General features: G+C 44.3%; 1 protein-coding gene across 1 annotated transcript; it reads left to right on the top strand.

The window, feature by feature from the left end:
* Window positions 1-693: 693 nt before the first annotated feature.
* On the top strand, window positions 694-13,997 carry STRA8 (stimulated by retinoic acid 8). Its single transcript, XM_009645620.2, has 8 exons — window positions 694-885; window positions 2,568-2,643; window positions 4,141-4,225; window positions 4,628-4,780; window positions 7,452-7,734; window positions 9,003-9,079; window positions 10,797-10,908; window positions 13,923-13,997. Exons 1-8 carry the CDS (start codon window positions 694-696, stop codon window positions 13,995-13,997), a joined length of 1,053 nt encoding a protein of 350 aa, XP_009643915.2.
* The last annotated feature ends 3,610 nt before the right edge of the window (window positions 13,998-17,607 follow it).

Genomic DNA, 17,607 nt, shown 5'->3' on the forward strand with positions numbered 1-17,607 from the left:
ATCGACCGACCGACCGACCGATCCCCGGAGGCGTCCGGCGTGGGCTCCCGCGGGCTTCCCCTCCCGGCTGCCGAAGAACCAGCAGGGGCGGACGTTCTTACCTCTAGGCCGTACTTGCGGTCGGTAACGGGGCGGGGGGCACCGGTCCGGTGGCCGGGAAGAGCTTCCCCAGGCGGGCGCCTTGGGCTCCGTCAGGCTGGCGGGGTGGCTGCAGCCGTCCCGGCTGGACGTGGATCTGGCCCTCCCGCACATGTGTATGTCTGGTATTGTTGCCTGCTCCGATGTCACAGTTAATTGGGAAAAAAAAGTTCCGATGCTGTGAAGAATTCCGGCTTTTAGGAACGTCGGGGGCGGCTGAGGAGCCTCAGCGCTTTGTGAAGCCGAGCCCTGGACAAGCCCATGGAACTGGAGCATCCAATCATTGCAGGGAAGGGTGCGGGAGGTGGGGGGCCTGTCTCGGCTGCATTCCATCCTGTGCAGTTTGGGGTTTTAGTCAGTACTTACAGGTGGCATCCTTCAGGCAATGAGAAGGTTTCAAACTCCATGATTTCCTACAGAAAAATGAGCTGGAGTGCTCTTGTCGGTCACCCCGAACTTTCTCCTTTTGCCTGTCTGCTATGCAGGCTTTAAGATTTCTTCTTCTTCGATTAAACTATTTGTTCAGTGTAAATAAATGTTGCATTGCAGCTTTTGATGGAGACAGCTGAAGAGTGTAGGAAGACACATGCCAGAGTGAGTCCCAGTCCCCTGACACACCTGCAAGAGGTAGAGCCCCGCGTGGCAAAGCGGCGCTTGTCACAGGCACGCCACCGGGCTACGCTGGCAAGACTCTTCAGTGGCTTGCAGGAAGCTGTTTTATCCCGGTCAGACAAGTCAGCCTCAAAGGTGTGGAGCAGTGGCTGTATTTCTCTATGTATTGCTATTATACGGGGGTATATTTAAATTTAATCAGGTTGATTAGGATGACCGCTGTATCTTTACGGCTGCCAGGGTGTGTGTAATTTCACTGTGTGCAGCTGGATCTCTTTCACTTTAAAGCTGCCGGCTCAGCACGAGCAAATTGTTCACTCTGTGGTCTCTGGGTCATGGGTTTATCATGTGGCTTATCTGCCCTTTTCTTACGGGGTTTTTGCAGCTTCCTTATAGCTTTGCGCCTTCTTTATAATGTTTCGGGAACAAACCAAGGGATCCCGTGATGAAGTTATCTTGATTTCACAGCATTTGCTATGAAATAAGAGTAGTGAGTTTAGGGTCAGAAGAAGTTATAGGGGAGGGAGTAATTCATTCAGCCTTATGAGGTGCACTCTGTCTTCAAGACATTCTGGAAAAGTAAGTCAGGGGAAAAAAAACCCTCTACTAAACTAAGAAGCTATTTAATTAAAACAAAATTGTTTGTAAAGATGAAGTTGACCCAAAATGCTGAAAAGATCGGTATTACTATGCTCAAGACAGAGGAATAAACAGGAATCCCTTATCCTCAACTCTGCCACTGATTCATTTAGTTAGATGGTTACTTTGTTTTCCAGTTTATAGAATGGAGAGGGTAATGGCTGTTAGGGCAGGAATTGTCCTTGTAAAGGGCTTTGAGTTTCTGAAGGTGCAAAATACTGCTATTTGGGCCTTGTGCTTGCTGAGCCCCCTACCTCATGCGGTTTGAGGTAAGAATTCAGTGTACCATGCTCTGAACAAGATGCAAGTTAAGCAGAAGTCACCATGATCTCAGAAGCCAAAACTAAAGAGATACTTGTTTTGTCTAGTCTAAGGGGACTATCTTCACATACCAATTCTCAAAATTGCTTTTTCATAGTATCATGTGCCCCTCGTGTGACTTTTGGGGGCCAAGATGAATATCTTCAAGAGCCTAAATACAGAAGTTCACTCATAATCCTAATCCTTCATGTCTGGCTAAGATATCCAGTGTGAAAGCTCTGCAAGGTAGACATCCTGTCTAAGGTGACCATGGACGGTCTCACCAATCACATAAATCTTGAAATATTTTTGAGATGTGTATGTTTAAATTCATTGGCCATATGTTCTCAGTTATGTTTGCTATAAATGATGAAGGAATGATGTGCAGCACTGAAGTTATTCCAGTTTACATCAGTGTAGCTGAGAGTAAAACTTGCCAAAGGCTTCTCCTAGCAAAGTTCTCATGGGAAATGATTAGTAAAGTCTTATGCCTAAAGTTGGTAGACATCCAACAAGACTTCACGGCATGTTATTTCGGGACATACTCCAAGAAGAGAACGATCCAAACAAGACCAGTTGCTGATGAAAGAAGATCAGAATTAAGTAGTAAATGTCTATGTGACTGGTATTATGTGTATGTATTGCATAATATATACCCAAATATTTATATTCTATATTTAAGTTTGCTCTGGTATTAGTTCTTTCCCCTTTTCATATGAATAAGGGTAGCTGGTGAAACAAGACAGTTATTTTCACAGAGACATCGAGATAACTGAAGGTCAAAATGAAGGAAAAGTGAAGAAAACAACCGAGGCATGTTAAAACATTAATCTTGTCAGAGCAGAGAGCAATCAGTTCTGATTTCTTCTTATGTTTAGTATCAGGTTTTGCGTAAGGCTAAGAAATCTATCCAGAAGCTGGAGCAAACCTTGGGTTCTTTGATGAAGATGAAAGGTACTGTATGCAAGTATTTGCCTTGGACAGAGTGCCGGGACTTGTGTTTTATTTATTTGTTAAATAGAGACAGATAGGTACATGGCTGAGCCCATTAAAGCATTAGAGCCAACTGCGGCTTTAGTTGTAGCAATAAGCAAGGGACAGAGCAAAAGTCTGTCGACTCGCAGAGCACTGCACCTCAGAAATCCCCCTCTGACTCCCAGTCATTCCTACCCCCTCCCCAGCCTAAGTGAAGGAAGGAAACAAGTAATTCTTGCTATCCCACGGCAGCAGGCAGTGCCCTTGTCACCCTGCTGCCGATTCACCCCCAGCAGGCGTGGGGCTGGCGTGGGTCCGCAGGCTGCATTGCTTGGGCTCTCACTGAGAGGCTGCAGGAGCATGTGTGCTCCTCCCGGCCGCAGCGACGTGGCGCAGTGCGAGTCACAGCTGTCACGAGCACCCAGCGTTGCGGGTCAGCACAGCCAGAGCTTAAACTTCAGAACAGCAGGTTCTGGTGTGAGTTAAAGGAGAAGGACAGAGAAGCTGTTGAGGATTTCCTAAGTATAGGAAATGGAAGACTCTAGTTAAGAATTTACTGCGATAGAAATGAGTAAGAGAGATGCTGTGGTTTTGTTTTCTTTCAGCTTGGCGGGTCGTCTTCATGCACACCTCCCTTACTGCCTGTGACACCATGCATCACGCTGGTCTAGCATGTGTTGTCAGCAGTTGAGGCAGCTCCCTTTGCAGGGCTTCAAGCCCTCGCCAACTTGCCTTCTGCTTACTGACGCTGGCCACTGCCTCCAGCAGCAGCGAGTAGAACTGGGGGCTGATGGGGTAGAGACTTTGGATGTATTTTTATGTCCCTTCAAGTGTCCGAATTACTGTCAGCTAGAAAAAAACATTGCTATTCGTGCAACTTGAACCTCCAATAATTTGCATCAATTAAAAGTCCCAGTGCTTAAAATGAGCAATCTCCTCTGAACCCCCATCCTTGGATAACCCATAAAAGTCAGTCACAGGTAGAAGCAATGGTTTGACAGAGCAAAATCGAAGGGATCACAAGCAGTGAGGCTGGTTGAGGAGAGTTTTGAGGTAAACTTCCCCTTGTATTTACTTGCATATATGTACAATTCATACTGCTTGTGAATCACAGGTTGGTTGTCAGGGTTTATTACAAGCAATTTGCTCATTATATGGCAATCACAAAATACTGTATTGACTTGACTGGTGTTTGCCTGGACTTCGGTTTGCTGGTTGTTTTGACCATCAGTTCTGCCAGACCAACATTAGGAAGGAGCCATTGATTCTAAGTTTCTCAGTGGTCATAAATTCCCAATATTGCTAGTTACATTGTAAGAGAGGCAGAGGTGTCTCCTTTCACATCGTTTTTGCCTAATGAAAAGCTCTGGCTCATGAAGGACCAGTTGTTGAAATTATTCTGTTTGATTGGGGCTGAGGGTGAGAGGGAAGCCAGAAGTGCCACTGCTGTGACAGTAACCTTTCTGCTGACAACAGAGTCCTTCAGTCTGGAGGATGGGAACCCGTCCAGCTTGGAGGAAGTCAGGGAGGAATATGTCAAGAGGCACTTCAGCAATCACAGGTAAGGGCTTATACCAATCAAGGAAAGATGATAATACTTTGCACTTGCTTCCATCCCAGCATCTCTGAACCTCTTTGTCATTGTTACTGAATTTCCAAGCCAAGGCCTTTCATTGTGAAGAAAGGATGAAGAGATTTCACTTGAACCCCTGTAATCCTGTACAGCACACAAACACTCTAGGCAAGTTGTTGGTCTCATTTCCAGTCAGTCCTTTTATTTCCTTTCCCTTCTATGAGGCTCATCTCCACCAAGGACTTCTCATTCACCTGCAAAGCAAAAGGAGGAAGAGAAAGCTGTCTGGGGAAGGAAGGCCCTCGACTCTGGAGCAACCATGACAAGAGCCTTATTAATCCAGTTGAGAAGTTGTTCATGTGGCTTTTTTCTCCTGTGTGTTCTTTCCAGCACTGCATCAGCCTCAGAAGCTGTGAGTGAGAGTGACTCTACCGTCTGGTATTTGATTCAAGAATGTGAAAAACAAACAATGGAAGAGGATGGGAAGCCAGAATTTATCCAGTCTCCAGACCCTTCATCCCCAGATCTGGTGGAATTTGAAAGGTAGGGGCGCCCCATGTTGCCTTCAGTTTTTTTATTTGTTTGCATTAATACCATGCAGCCAGTCACTGCTGTTCATGCAGCCCTGCTGGAGCCTGCATCTGCCTTGCAGAAGCCTCGTGCCAGAAGCTTTGGCCCTGCTGGTGATGAAGCCGGGCACCTCCCAAGTCCCTTACCTGCAACTTGCATGCGAATGGACTCCTAGCATCATAGCAGCCCCCAGCTCTCCAGGCCACTTATCCTCAAGAAAGAGAAAAAAATTTCTTTCAAGTATGTCAGTCCCTGTGTTGCCATGCTTTACCGCTGTCCAGATGGCTTGCAGAATAAGATGCAACATACCTGCTAACAGCAGTGGTTTAACAGGCAAGCTCAGGTGGAATAGGAGGTTATTAATCCAGAATGGTTTATGCAGGTCTGTGTCCCTTAGCTCCTGGCAGCTTGGAGTACTTTTTTTGTGGGATCAGAGCAGGGCATGGCTGGATGTGACCAGGGAAGATCATCTAGGCCTCAGCCTGCAGGCTGCAGAATGGTGGTGGTCTGGAAGATACCAGAAAACGCTCCTCAAAATATCTGCAACATGGCGAGGGAGGAGGGAAACCTAAACACACACGTCTGTTCCATTTATAGCTAGTGGGTGCAAGTCTGTAACCTCCTTTAGGATCAGCTGCTAAGTGCCTGATGTAGGACATAAAAATCAAAGACTACTGTTCTCATGTCAGTGGTCCATGGGTTGTAACGTCTGATCTATCCTGTACCATAAAGCAGAGTAAATTTCACCCTAACCCTTCCAGAGAAAAGAAAATGCAGTGCAGGACAATCCTGCAGCTGGCATCCCCTTTGACAGCATCACTGCCGTAAACAAAAATTTGCACAGTTCCTTCTTCTCTTTTGCTTTGAACTGGTGCTTATTTATTAAATTCCCTGGGATTACGGAGTTTTTCATCAACGCGAGACTGCAGCTGTGCCAGCAGATGGCACCAACCTCCCACTACTGCTCCTGCTTTTGCTCTTGTGAGAATTCGAGGTGGCTGTAGTAAGGTATCATTTACAAGACCTTGAAATGTGCTGAATCAAGATTTTCCGGGGCAAGTAAGCTCTATTTCATCAAAGACTGCACGACAGAGCTGTAAACATCTGATTTTCCCCTTCTTCACTGAGAAGGTAGACCAGGGCCTGTACTGTGTGGACGCTGGCACTTATCCTACAGTCTTATGGCAGACTGCAGTTGGTTCATAGCTACTTCTTCTCCAAAAAATGGTCTTTTACAACAGGCATAAAACAATAGGGACTCTTCAGCAGAGAAAATTAACAGCCTTTTGGTGATCACGTTATTTAGGCAGCATCAGAAATGCTTTGAGCTTCGATGGACTGTTTTTTTTCCCATGTCCAGCAGCAGGAGCTACAACGGTAGGACTACCCAGGGCTCTGTCCAGCACCAAATGTGGTTGTCTTCTTCCAGCTGGGAAGGAGATAGTTGAGTCGTGGTTCAAGTTTAATTTCTTTAACAAAGCAGTCTAATGGTGATTCATATTCTTCTGTTTGAGAAACTACAGATCTTTTGCTTGGAGCTGGACATCCAGAATCCTTAGTGAGAGCAATACCTTACATGAGAACGCTTATTCCTCTTCTGGTATTTTGTCTCCAGTAGTGGTAGAAAATACTCCGGAGTATGGAAACAGGAGTTTAAACATGTTTATGCTTGCGTGCAGAATTATCTTAAGATTTTCAATATTGGTTTGCTGGAACAAATAATAAAAAAAAAAAAGAAAAGACTGAACTCTTTTGAGTTACCTTCTCATGCAATACTGTTCAGTTAATCAGGAAATGTGGTCATTTGAGACATCTTCCAAGGAATCATTTTGAGCCCAAACTTAGTAACAATGACTGCTGTTTATAGAACTCTTGGTTTGTACTCCTTTGATCTTGTTATCTTCATCTGAGAAGCTCTAAGCATTAAATTAATGTAAAATAACCTTTAGTGCTGCTTTCCAAAGTAGACATTATTATCCCTCATTCGCTGTGCCGCACAGTGTTAACAGAAGAAGCGGGCATGTTCTGAGGTTTAGTCACCGGGCTGAAATGACGACACTTATGTTCCATTACCAGTTTCACTACAGACTGCATGGAAGTCAGTCTTAGGGATGCGTTTCCTCAGATGTAGAATGGAGGAAATTGAGCTCCCATGCTTATTTAAGTCAGAGCATCCAGGCATGGGGTAGTCTTTTTCTGTCTGTATGTATAGCACCTAATAAATCAGGATATGACCTCAGCCAAGGCTTTTGAGTGTGGTGCAATGCCAGTAGAAGTATAAACAGTGACTTACAGTGTAAAAACCTCAGGATACAAAGGCAAGTAACTCAAAATGTATTAAATGCCAGAATGAGTTTTACCTGTGCAACAAGTACAGCCTGCAGCACCTAGATCTTCTGTTGCGAGGCAGTCTTGCTGAGGCTGTGGCTGGAGCCTGCTTTTTGCAGATGAAATCTTGGCAGAACAGAGTTGCTAAAATCTTCAGACAGTGTTGGGCGGCCTTCAGTAATTGTATGAAGTCTTAGAGGGGGGAGTCAGTGAAGTTGTTATCAATTAGAGCTACTCCCCAGTCTCCTGATGATTTACAGTAGATGGCTGCCTCATAGCCTGCTCCTAAGAGATGCTCCCTTTCCTTTCATTACAGATACCTGTATTTTTATAAGCACACAGTGGACCTGCTGGTAGAGCATGGAATTGTTTGCACTGAGGAGGTGCCTCTTCCTGAGGTCTCCACGGCTATTTCCCACCTCTGGCAAGAGCTTTCTGAAGAAAGGAGAGACAGCATCTTGCAGTATTGTAGCCAGAGAGATTTCCTCATGGATCCTAAGGCTGCTTGCCAAGAGCCTGCATGCACTGAAGGTAGTGTGAGGGACAGCCGAGGTAACAGTGAGGAAGCCAGTGGTTCCTCAGTCTCCACACCAGAGGAAGTAAGTGCTCAGTAACATACATGTCTGCCTCTGAAACTCCAAGCCTTCAGACACGAATTGGCTCTGCAGCTTTTAATTGGAAACATACAGTAGTTGTAATTAAGCTTTCCCAAGACCACTTGGACACATAAGTGTACACAATAAGCAGTCTTTAGGTAAATGTCTGCACCGAATTCTCTCTTGGTAAGATACACAGCAAGCTATAGGAGTGCAGTGGTAGTAATCCAGCTAGTCTCCACTGACCTGTAGAGTTTCTGTCCTAAGTAACAGTTAAATTTGCTCTAACTTTCTCCAGGGGGAGGGAGCAAGAACAAGAATTATACAGTTACTGTGCTCTGCAAACTCTTCAAGGAGCACAGATGAGCTAAATCCAGAAGGAATACCCAGTTTGCAAAGATCTGCCATGGGAGGTTTTTTTTATCAAAGCACGTGGTAGCAAAGAGAAAGTATTAGTAGACCAGTTCCAGCAGTACAGGGCTAATGACTGCTTGGACCGTGCACCTCTGCAGAGCAAGAAGTCAGTGACTGAGTGGACCAGGGCATTTGTTAAAAAGAGATGAAATAATAGCCAACTCTTTGTAAACTGCTCCTAGAGCACTGATTACTTAAGCAACTAGCTGCTCAAAGACATGTGTGTAATTTCATCAGCTGCAAGGGAGGGACAGATGTCCACCTTCAGTGTGTAAGTAAATTGCATCAACAAGCTCTTTTTGAGCCACAGGACACATCTCATACTGCTGACCTCCTTAGGAAATGGCATGGGGATGTTGCGTGTACAGTACTTTCTGGCACAGAAAATATGTGAACTGCATTATGGCAGAGTGAACTAATGAGCTTACCAGTCTGTCACAGGGAGCATCCAAACTCCTTCGTAAGCCAGGTCGCACACTGGAATCAGGTTTGTGGAGATTGGCTGGTACAGCTGAGATCTCTACCCATAAGCAGCAGCCCACATTCAAGTCTCTAAAGCACTGATACAATTCATGGTTTTAACTGATTTTTGCGACATGCAATGTTAAGTCTAATTCTTAGAGGTTGAAGCACAGGCCTAAGGGAGTGGACTAACCTTGTGTTCCTAGTCATTAAACACAGTTAGTTATTATTCCTGTCTCTGCAAAACCCTCTTGGTTTACTCTAGCCGTAAACATACATGTTAAATGTAAAGAAAGAGTATCATGCTTTTAAAGATTTCATTATTAAAAATTGTACCCTAGGTAAAACTTCTAGGTGGCTGGATATGTTGACATCTGGAGTCTTTTCTCTGATAGGTAATGTTTGAAGATGCATTTGATGTTGCTGCTGGTTTCCTTGACAGAAGCAAGACTCAGGGAACGTCGAGCCAGAGGTAAAATACAGACTCACACCTTTTGCAAGACAGAGCCTGCTTGTCCGTGGCAAGTTTGCTGTGGAGTAAGGCAATAGCCTAGCTTCCTTTTTTGTGCCTAATTTTTAGTAAATGGTTAGCATAGCAGCCTCCAGCAACTGTGCTCCCAATAATACTGTCTCTTAAGGCGCAAAAGTGAAATGATTAATAGGGATTTACAGCAGAATCAGTAAGAATCACTTCCTAAGAGCACTCCGTCACTTCAGGATAACTGGGGTCCTTCTGATTTTCTTCACCACTCTGCATAGCTGTCCATCTTTTCAAATTACAATGTTTGTAATGTTTTCCTATTCTCTCTCTCACTTACCAGAGCTATGAGGACCATAAGGCATTCCCTGGATAAGTCAGATAATCATAAACTGTACTCTCATTTAATGAGAGTGATGATCATTTAGTGATCATTTTTTTAACATTGTCTCCCTTGCCTTTTTCAAGTACCCTAATTCAATCACGAGGAAGCGATCAAGCTAAAGTGTGGTTGACCTGAACAGTAACATCAGAGAAACACAAGACCTATTAAATAATAACATCTATTTCCTCTGCAGGTCAGATGAGTTACCTAAAAGAGAACATGTCAGATACAAAGCTGGCACTGCCTTTGATTTTCCCCTGTAGACCAAAGAAAGAAGAGGGTTGCTTTCCTCAAGAGGAAAATCACATTATGACTCATCTTTTATTCATTCTTGCTACTTAGTCTTCGTTAGGATAGTTTCTCTTTGCAAATAGTGTTTTTAATCTGGTTTTTTAAATCCCATTTTCTACTTATTTTTCCATTTTTAAAGGGTTCTTTAGTGTGAATCTCTTTCTCTCTTTCACCACCATTCCACCTTGCACTTCCAGAACAAGATGGATGGAAATAAGGTTGTTCTGGCTGTTGATCAGAATATACTTGAATACATAATTGAGCTTAACAAATATGTATCCATTAAATAACATTTATTAGGTCACAGTTGCTGTTTGCTTTTAAAGTAAGATAAAGTATTCTTTAATACTGCAGTGTATTGCCATCATCTTTGCAATCTGTTTTAGGTCCCAAATTAGATTAGTATTTCAGTAGTCAACATTTATCCTGTTCCCTTCCTTCCCTATCACTCTGTGCCTTATAATTCTGGACAGAGGCATGATGGCAGAACTTTGTAGAATCCCAGGGAGAATACAGAGGTGAGGTCCCGAATTAATATCTTAGTTTTTTGCCAGTTACCTGTTATCTGAGTGCAAACCTGCCAGTGATAGCTAATATGCAATTTAGTGACCAAATGTTACTGCATTCACTCAAAAACTTTACAAAAGAAGTCAAAGCTCTTCCTCTGAACAACCTGACAAAATACACTACCAAATAACCATTGTTGCTCTCTTTTATAATGGATGTATGCTTTTCCCCAAAACAGTGTTACTATAGTTGTCATGTGTCAGTGGATCTCTTTGTTGTGATACTGGTTTCCTGCATTGCTGTTCTCTGTTCTCACATATATTCCTTGCATTTGTTAGACAATATCTCATCAATACGTCCACCTCCGCTCCTCCCTGTCTTGCTTGGCTGTTGTCTTTAATATCAGAATCATCTTGAAAACAATTTAAATCATTTTTGATTTATAAGTAAAATGTGGAAGAAAGAAAGTAAGTAGAAGGAGAAATGAGGGAGCAGGAAATTAAATATAGTCTCTGGTTGCATTTTCAGTTCAGCATTTGCAAGCTGCACTTCTGAAAATCCAGAGGATCACCACAGACTCTATCTGCAGATCGCTGACTTCCTAAAAAGCCTCTTCTTTGCTAATACACAGTTTTGCCAGGTAAGCTTTACCAAAGGATTCCTTATAGGAGGAGCAATGTATTTCTGTCATTTGTGTTTTCTGTGCTTCTGATCATACTGCCCAGAATCATTACAAGTAAGAACTGGGGGTTCACCACTTCAGATGTGTCATTCCAAAAGGTCAGTAGGATTGCCTTTGTTAGAGGCAAACTGTAAGGGGTTATTATTGCTTAGAATATTATTCAAAATACTCCTTTGAAGGAAATAGAGTGTTTGTGATGAGGGATAATTGGGACAGAAAACAAAGCAGAAACTACTGTTGCACCCCCATCTGAATTTATCACATAGTGACTTCTGCATGCCATTTGGTTCCCCCCATCTCAGGGAGACAGTAGCACTAGAGGAGGTGCAGTGAATGGCAGCAGGCACAATGAAAGCATCAAACAGGAGCTACTAGAGTAGGACTCTTCCGCAAAGAAGACTGAGGGGTACTGTGAGATAATTTTGATCCTAAATGGTGTGGATTTGGTACACAGAATTCATTGTGTCTACCACCAGAAGAAATAGAAAGCACCCAATGAAATGAGCAAACAACAAAAAATACTTGTGCATGCAAATTACCAGATTCAGCTCCTGAGGCATCAATCCATTGACAATTACTAAATCTGAAGGTCCAGATACAATCTCCAGCTCAGAAGGTCTTCACAGCACAGTTTGCCGTAATGTGGCAGTGTATGTTGTGGAACAGAGCACACTGCACGCACAGTTCTCGCACTTTTTGTCTAAACATCCACCCCTGGCCATTGTCAGAGACCAGGCACTGATCTTCACATCCCTTTGGTCTGTGAATAGCTGCGTTCTGCGTAAGAGCAGAGCTCTTTCTGTTTTTATGTAAATGACCATGAACTGAGCCAGCCTAAAAAAGAAAGAAAAGCTATAGGCAAGATACAGTATTTTCCGATTTTAAATTTCTTTTGTGAATACCATACCTGGCAGCACTAGGTGGTCCCATTTTGTCTTGCTTGGTGCTGTGCTGTTAGATGTGAGCCCCAGTCCACCTCATCCCAGTCCATCCAGCTCCTAGATGAGGTGGTATGAGAAGAGGTGGTGACTCTTTTAAGCTTTAAAGAGCAACATTTGTAATAAGAGTAGGAGAATGGGAATGATGGGAAGACGGCCGCAAAAGAAGCTGAGGTACTGAAAATTGGCAGTTGACTGAGCTCTGTGGATCCAAAAGGAAATAAAAGGCTGTGCACACTTCTTTTATGCAGGAACTTTGAGCTGTTTGTGATAAGGCAATAAAAAGGGAGTTTGAGCAGAAATCACCCAGGCTAGAGAGTACTGACAGTGTGAAGGTCACAATCTGTTTTGGTTTAGATAACTGCTGCACAGCACATCTAGAGAGTCCTGCCAAGAGACAAAAAAAAAGTATGACTGACAAAAATTTTTTGTTTTGAGAGCAGAAATTCAGCTTCATCTCAAAGCAAACAGATTGAGGCAGTTATGGAAGTGGTTTCAGAGCGGGGGTAGGAGATGTTCCAGCTAGCTTGAAACACACCAACTCAAGCACCAGAGAGCTCAGTATAAGCTACACACCTTACCCCAGAAATTGGGCTACTCAGAGCATCAGAGACTCTGGACTTGACAGGGAAAAGAGCCCTTCCTGCTTACCTTACGGGTGTGACTGAACCCCTGCAGACCATTCCCCTTCCCAGGAGCTTGGGCAGTGCTGGGATAAAGTATCCCAAGGATAAAAAGTGATGTCCCTGTGCACTGTGCACACACCTTGTAGAAGATACAGAGGTGGGCAGCAGGTACAGTAAGTACCAAGGTGAGGCACACGATGTGCACCCGACTGAAATACGAAAGGCAGGCTATGGTCTCCTTTCCTTTCATCTGCAGAGCTGATGAGGTGACGGGTTTTATTGCTGGTCATTACATGCCAGTGCTATGTTATGCCATTTCTGGTTATCTGTCCAGGTACTATTGTTGGATCGTGTCCATTCACCATTTTGTAGTCACAGATCCACTGAGCGCAGCTCCTCTTGAGCTGCTGCCCTGGCTCTGGAGGCTATCAAGGGCTGCACCCCACTGATGTGAAATGCTTGAGAAAGACTCACAGGAGAGGAGGGAGCAAATAATTTGGACAAGGAAAGGGAGGGCTCTTAAAAGGCCAGAGACCCAAAAATGAGAACAGGAGCATGCTTCCATGGTACATGGTAGAGAAATATTTCTAAGCATGAGATTAGTTAAGCAATCTTGTGATTTTTTCAAGAGCTGTTGTCTTAAGGTCACATCATAAGAGATGCCTAGCAGCAAAGGTAGTAAAGAATTAATTTAGGCTGAGGTCCAAAGGTTTTACAATATCTAAGTGAAAGTCAGGGTTGGGGTCGTGGTTTTTTTTTCCTAAATAGCACTGAGCACCTTTGCATCTTCAAAGGCACACTTTCTTTTAAAATTACGGATTTTCGATGAGTCACTTGACAAGCAAGTGGGATTTAATGCTCCTTAAGCTATACATTTTTTTAAACAGCACCTATTTTTAAAAGCAGTCTTGCCCTAAAGAGTCTTGCATCAATGCAGAAGGTGGACAAGATGGACTGCAGGCACGAATGCTTTCATCTCCTAGACTTTGATTTCTCCAGAGCCACTTATTCTCTGTAAGCTGGTGAAAGAGAAGACGATTTCCTTCTGTTGCTAAGAGAGCCGCAAAGCCTGAAGCCAGTAGAAGTTAAGGGCTCAAGGAAGTTCTCATATCTTCAGAGCCTGTTATGTGACCCACTTGCTACCACAGTCACTAACAGCTGTCTAAATGATGTAAACAGACACAGGGTGGAGCCCTGTGATTTTAGAAAGAAATTGGTTGAAAATTTGAGCTATTCTTCATCAGGCACCTCAGGCACTTGACAAGCGCTGGTTGCTGATTCAGAGAGGAAGGAGGGCTCATGGCACATTGGCTGACGCATGTCAGCACTTGGCCAACCTTACTGTATATTTGAAACACAATCAACTCCTGTGGTTTTTAATCCTGCTTGACTTTGGGGGGGCTTTCAGGAAGAAGATCTTCAGTTCGATTATGAGACTGTGATGCTGAGGTGCACTGAAACCTTTGATGATGAAGATTTCTAAACAGTTTCTCTGTTTGCTAATGTTTTGCCAAGCATTGCTGGGTACACCAGGCACATGAAGAGACTGCACCTCTTTCAGTGAAGTACCTCTCTGAGCAGAGTGTGGAGAGACTGTGTTAAAGTGGTTTGTTACTGTTGACTTCCCATTCCCTCATCAGTGCTTCTTGATATATTAGTTGAGTAATTTATACCTTTAAAAGTTCTGGGTTTTAGATATTTATAAAATCTTAAGAAATACTTTTGTCTATTGCATTTTAATGTTTAACTTCACAAGTAAATGGAGGCATGTACAGTTAAGTGACCTTGCCTAGCATAAGCTGTGGAAGAGCTGTGGAGAAGTCACATGAGTGACAGCCTGCACACCCCCATAAGATGCAGGTCTCAAAATGCAACCTGCAAAAATCACAAACTGCCCTGCACCCTGGCAGTGATTACTTTTCCAGTGCAATTTTCCAGCTTGGGCTGACAAGAGGGATTTCCTCACAGAGAGTGAGATGAGGTTCTTCCATCTCTTTATGAGGACAGCAGCAGTGGCCACCCACTCCCATATCACCCAGAGAAGTGCAGGCACAATAATACACTTTGGATTATTTACTTTTGCAAAGTGTGAAATGCTGAGTGATCAGCCCTGTGCTCTTCTGCCACATCTCATTCTTTGATGAGTAGTGCTGCTTAGATAGTGTCTTGGAATTAAAAATGCTGTGAAGATGAATAAAATTCTTCACATCTTGGAGCTACCATTAGAGGCTCCTGCAGACTTGGACAAATTGTGTTCTGACAGTGCTTATGTGAGGTCATGCTAACAGCCATCACAAACAGGAAGGCTAAAAATTTTATTTTAATATCTAAACTAAAGCTGCCATGCCCGGGTATCCACCAGTCTTCAGCAGCCAGGCTTTTAGGCTGAATCCAAGAGGGCTGGGCTGTGGCCCAGCACTGCCTTAGTGCGTAAGAGCATGATACATGCAGCTGTATTCAAGCAAACACATGTGGAACCTTAGTAGTGAAGTACAAGGGGAGAATAATTCTTCCAGAGCACCTTCTGTCCCTGTGGTTGAGGCTGTGGTAGCACTCCCAGGTTGGATGTTTGCCTGTTTGGAAGTGGGGGTGGGTGGTCCTAATTGCAGGTCCTGTTTGGGTTTAAAAGCCTCTCTGAGAGCACTCTCCAGGGTGCAGCCTTGCCTTTCCCTGGCCTTTGTAGTGTGCTTCATGTGTACGGGCTGTCATTGCTTTGAGTCTATGCTGGCTCTCCCTCCTCCTCTCCCTCTCATGCCAAGCATGTGCATCCCCTGGGCAGTCTGGGTTTTGGGACATGTGTCGGTTGAAATACATGTACAGACTTTGCAGAGGATCCAAGGTCAAATCATTCTTTCCTTTAGCTAGTACAAGAAGCATATATATATATATATATATATATATATACACACACACACACATATGTACCTACAGTAATAAGTGTTTACATTAAGCGCCTCTGTTTTCTTATCTTTGTGTAGTTTTGGAGAGAAATAGGTTAGTTTTTCTCAGTACTGAGGATATTTTTTCTACAAACTTTTAGCTGTAGAAATCCTACAGACTTCTGTCATCTCCAGTTGCATTTGCCACACTGCTTTTGGTCAAGTTTGTTACATTAATGATTCTTTTAACACATCCCTCTTAATTACTGCATCAGCTGAGGTCAAACTTGCTAAGAATGGCATGTGCCATAGGACAGCCACGTGAGTAGATAATTTTCAAGGGTTAACATCCTTTTCTTATTCGCCCTTCCTCCCCACCCATTTGAAGGCCAGTCCAGGACAGAAGTTAAACAGTAGAATACTTCATTTTCAAATTACTTTCAGCCTGCCACCTACTAGAGGAGATGATGGTTTTAAATGGACACCATACACTATGTAGATGCATTCGCTTGATCATCACACGTCAGAGCTGCTGATGCTTCACCAGGAGAATTTCAGGTTAAGACTGGCCTGAACATTAATGTGAAACAATAGGTGTGGTCAGGCAATGTGAGAATAATAACTCCTCCAAATGGTAGCAGGCTTTGTGGGAGGTCTTAGGACATTAAGGAGAAGATGAAGAACACATTACTTTGGTTCCTCCTGTCGCATGATCATATTTTACAAGAGTGCAGGCCTGCGTGTAACGTGGGAAGGCAGTTTCCTCTCCCTCAGAGCCAACATTGCACAGACAATAGCTGTTCTGCCCAGGCGTGCGTGACGTCCGCTCTGCCTTGGCAGGGAAGCAGTCTTAATTCCTGAGCACCTTATTGCTATGTGTGCACGGGTACCGCGTCGTGCGGTGCTCAGTAGTTGGGCTGATGGAAACTTCTAATGAAAAAAATCCAGAAAATGTAGGCTAGCAGGCTGCTGGGGCAGGGCAGGGGGAAGGAGTTGGAGGCAGAAAGCCAGCAGGGAGGGAGGAGTGGGAAACATGAACACGTCAGTGGAAGTGCGGCCGTTGCAGGGGTTTGGGCAAAGCAAGCTGAACAGGTCAGAGTGGGACACAGTACATTACAGCTGTGCTGCAGCGTGGTAGCCCCTCGCTTTACAAACACATTGAGCCTAACATAGGGCAGTCCTGCTGCACAGGGCACGTCTTCTTGGGAGAAAGCTGTGAAAGTGAGCCACCAATTAGCTGCTGTAGAGCCGGTACAAGCAAATACCCATCACCAGGTCTCCTCGGCCAGAACAGCAGGAGCATCTGCCTGGACTTCCCAATTAGCTGTCTGCCTCTCTGCAAAGCTGCAAGCAGGGTGACACCCCCCACCACCACCCCGACCGGGTTTGAAGTCAGTAAGTCTCGCTGCACTCAGGATGTAACAGTAGCACAAAGGGTAATATAGCTGACAGGTAGCTGGCTGTTCCCCAGGCAATACAGAACAGCCCTCAATTGTTCTCTTTTACATTTGAAGATCCTCTGATTTTCATTTATTTTCATTAAGTAGCAAATAAACAGAAGCTGTGTTGCTGCGGTGCAAAGCCAAAACTGTTTCCAAATCTCAAGTGGCCACATGCAGCTGGGAGGAGTGGTGGCCCCGCAGCCTAACCCCTTCCTACTTCATTTTAAAATTTGGAAGTGTCCCCCTGAGGCAAATAAGAGGATATTTTATAAATATATAACAAACACACCAAAGGGGGCATTTTAAAGAACATTTAGAAGCCTGAGCTTGAAACAGGGACTTAAACGGCTGCTGAAAACTGCTTCTAAGCCTTAGCAACAGCAGACCCCGCTGCCCTAGACCAGCATACCGCCCCCCCCCGGCTGTCTGCTGGGCCATAGGATGTGCCCAGGTGATGAATGAGCCTCCGCTGGGGATTCGTGCCCCCTCATGCCAGGAGCTGTAGAGTCATGCCCAGCTCTACTCCAGGGAGCTTGCAAACCAAATACAAGATGGGGACAGAGACACAGCAGCAGGCTGGGTGTGCAGGAGGATGGCATAACAGATGAGCAACGTCCTCCGTCCTTGGGGTGTGGAAAAAAAAGCCAATTGAAGACTGATTTTTTATAGGAAACCTGTGCCAATACTATTTTTTTAACAAGTCTAAAGCAAATATACATCTCTGGCACTTGCCGGCATCCTAATGTGTCTTATGAGGAGAAGCAAAAAGAAA

This window comes from Egretta garzetta, unplaced genomic scaffold (genome assembly GCF_000687185.1).
Source record: "Egretta garzetta isolate BGI_Z169 unplaced genomic scaffold, ASM68718v1 scaffold38, whole genome shotgun sequence".
NCBI lineage: Eukaryota > Metazoa > Chordata > Aves > Pelecaniformes > Ardeidae > Egretta > Egretta garzetta.

Excerpts from the sequence above, each read along its gene's own strand:
- STRA8 (XM_009645620.2), top strand. The coding sequence starts at position 694 with ATGGAGACAGCTGAAGAGTGTAGGAAGACACATGCCAGAGTGAGTCCC. Across the intron at positions 886-2,567 it reads CAGACAAGTCAGCCTCAAAG|TATCAGGTTTTGCGTAAGGC; the intron begins GTGTGGAGCAGT and ends TCTTATGTTTAG. Across the intron at positions 10,909-13,922 it reads CTAATACACAGTTTTGCCAG|GAAGAAGATCTTCAGTTCGA; the intron begins GTAAGCTTTACC and ends GGGGGCTTTCAG.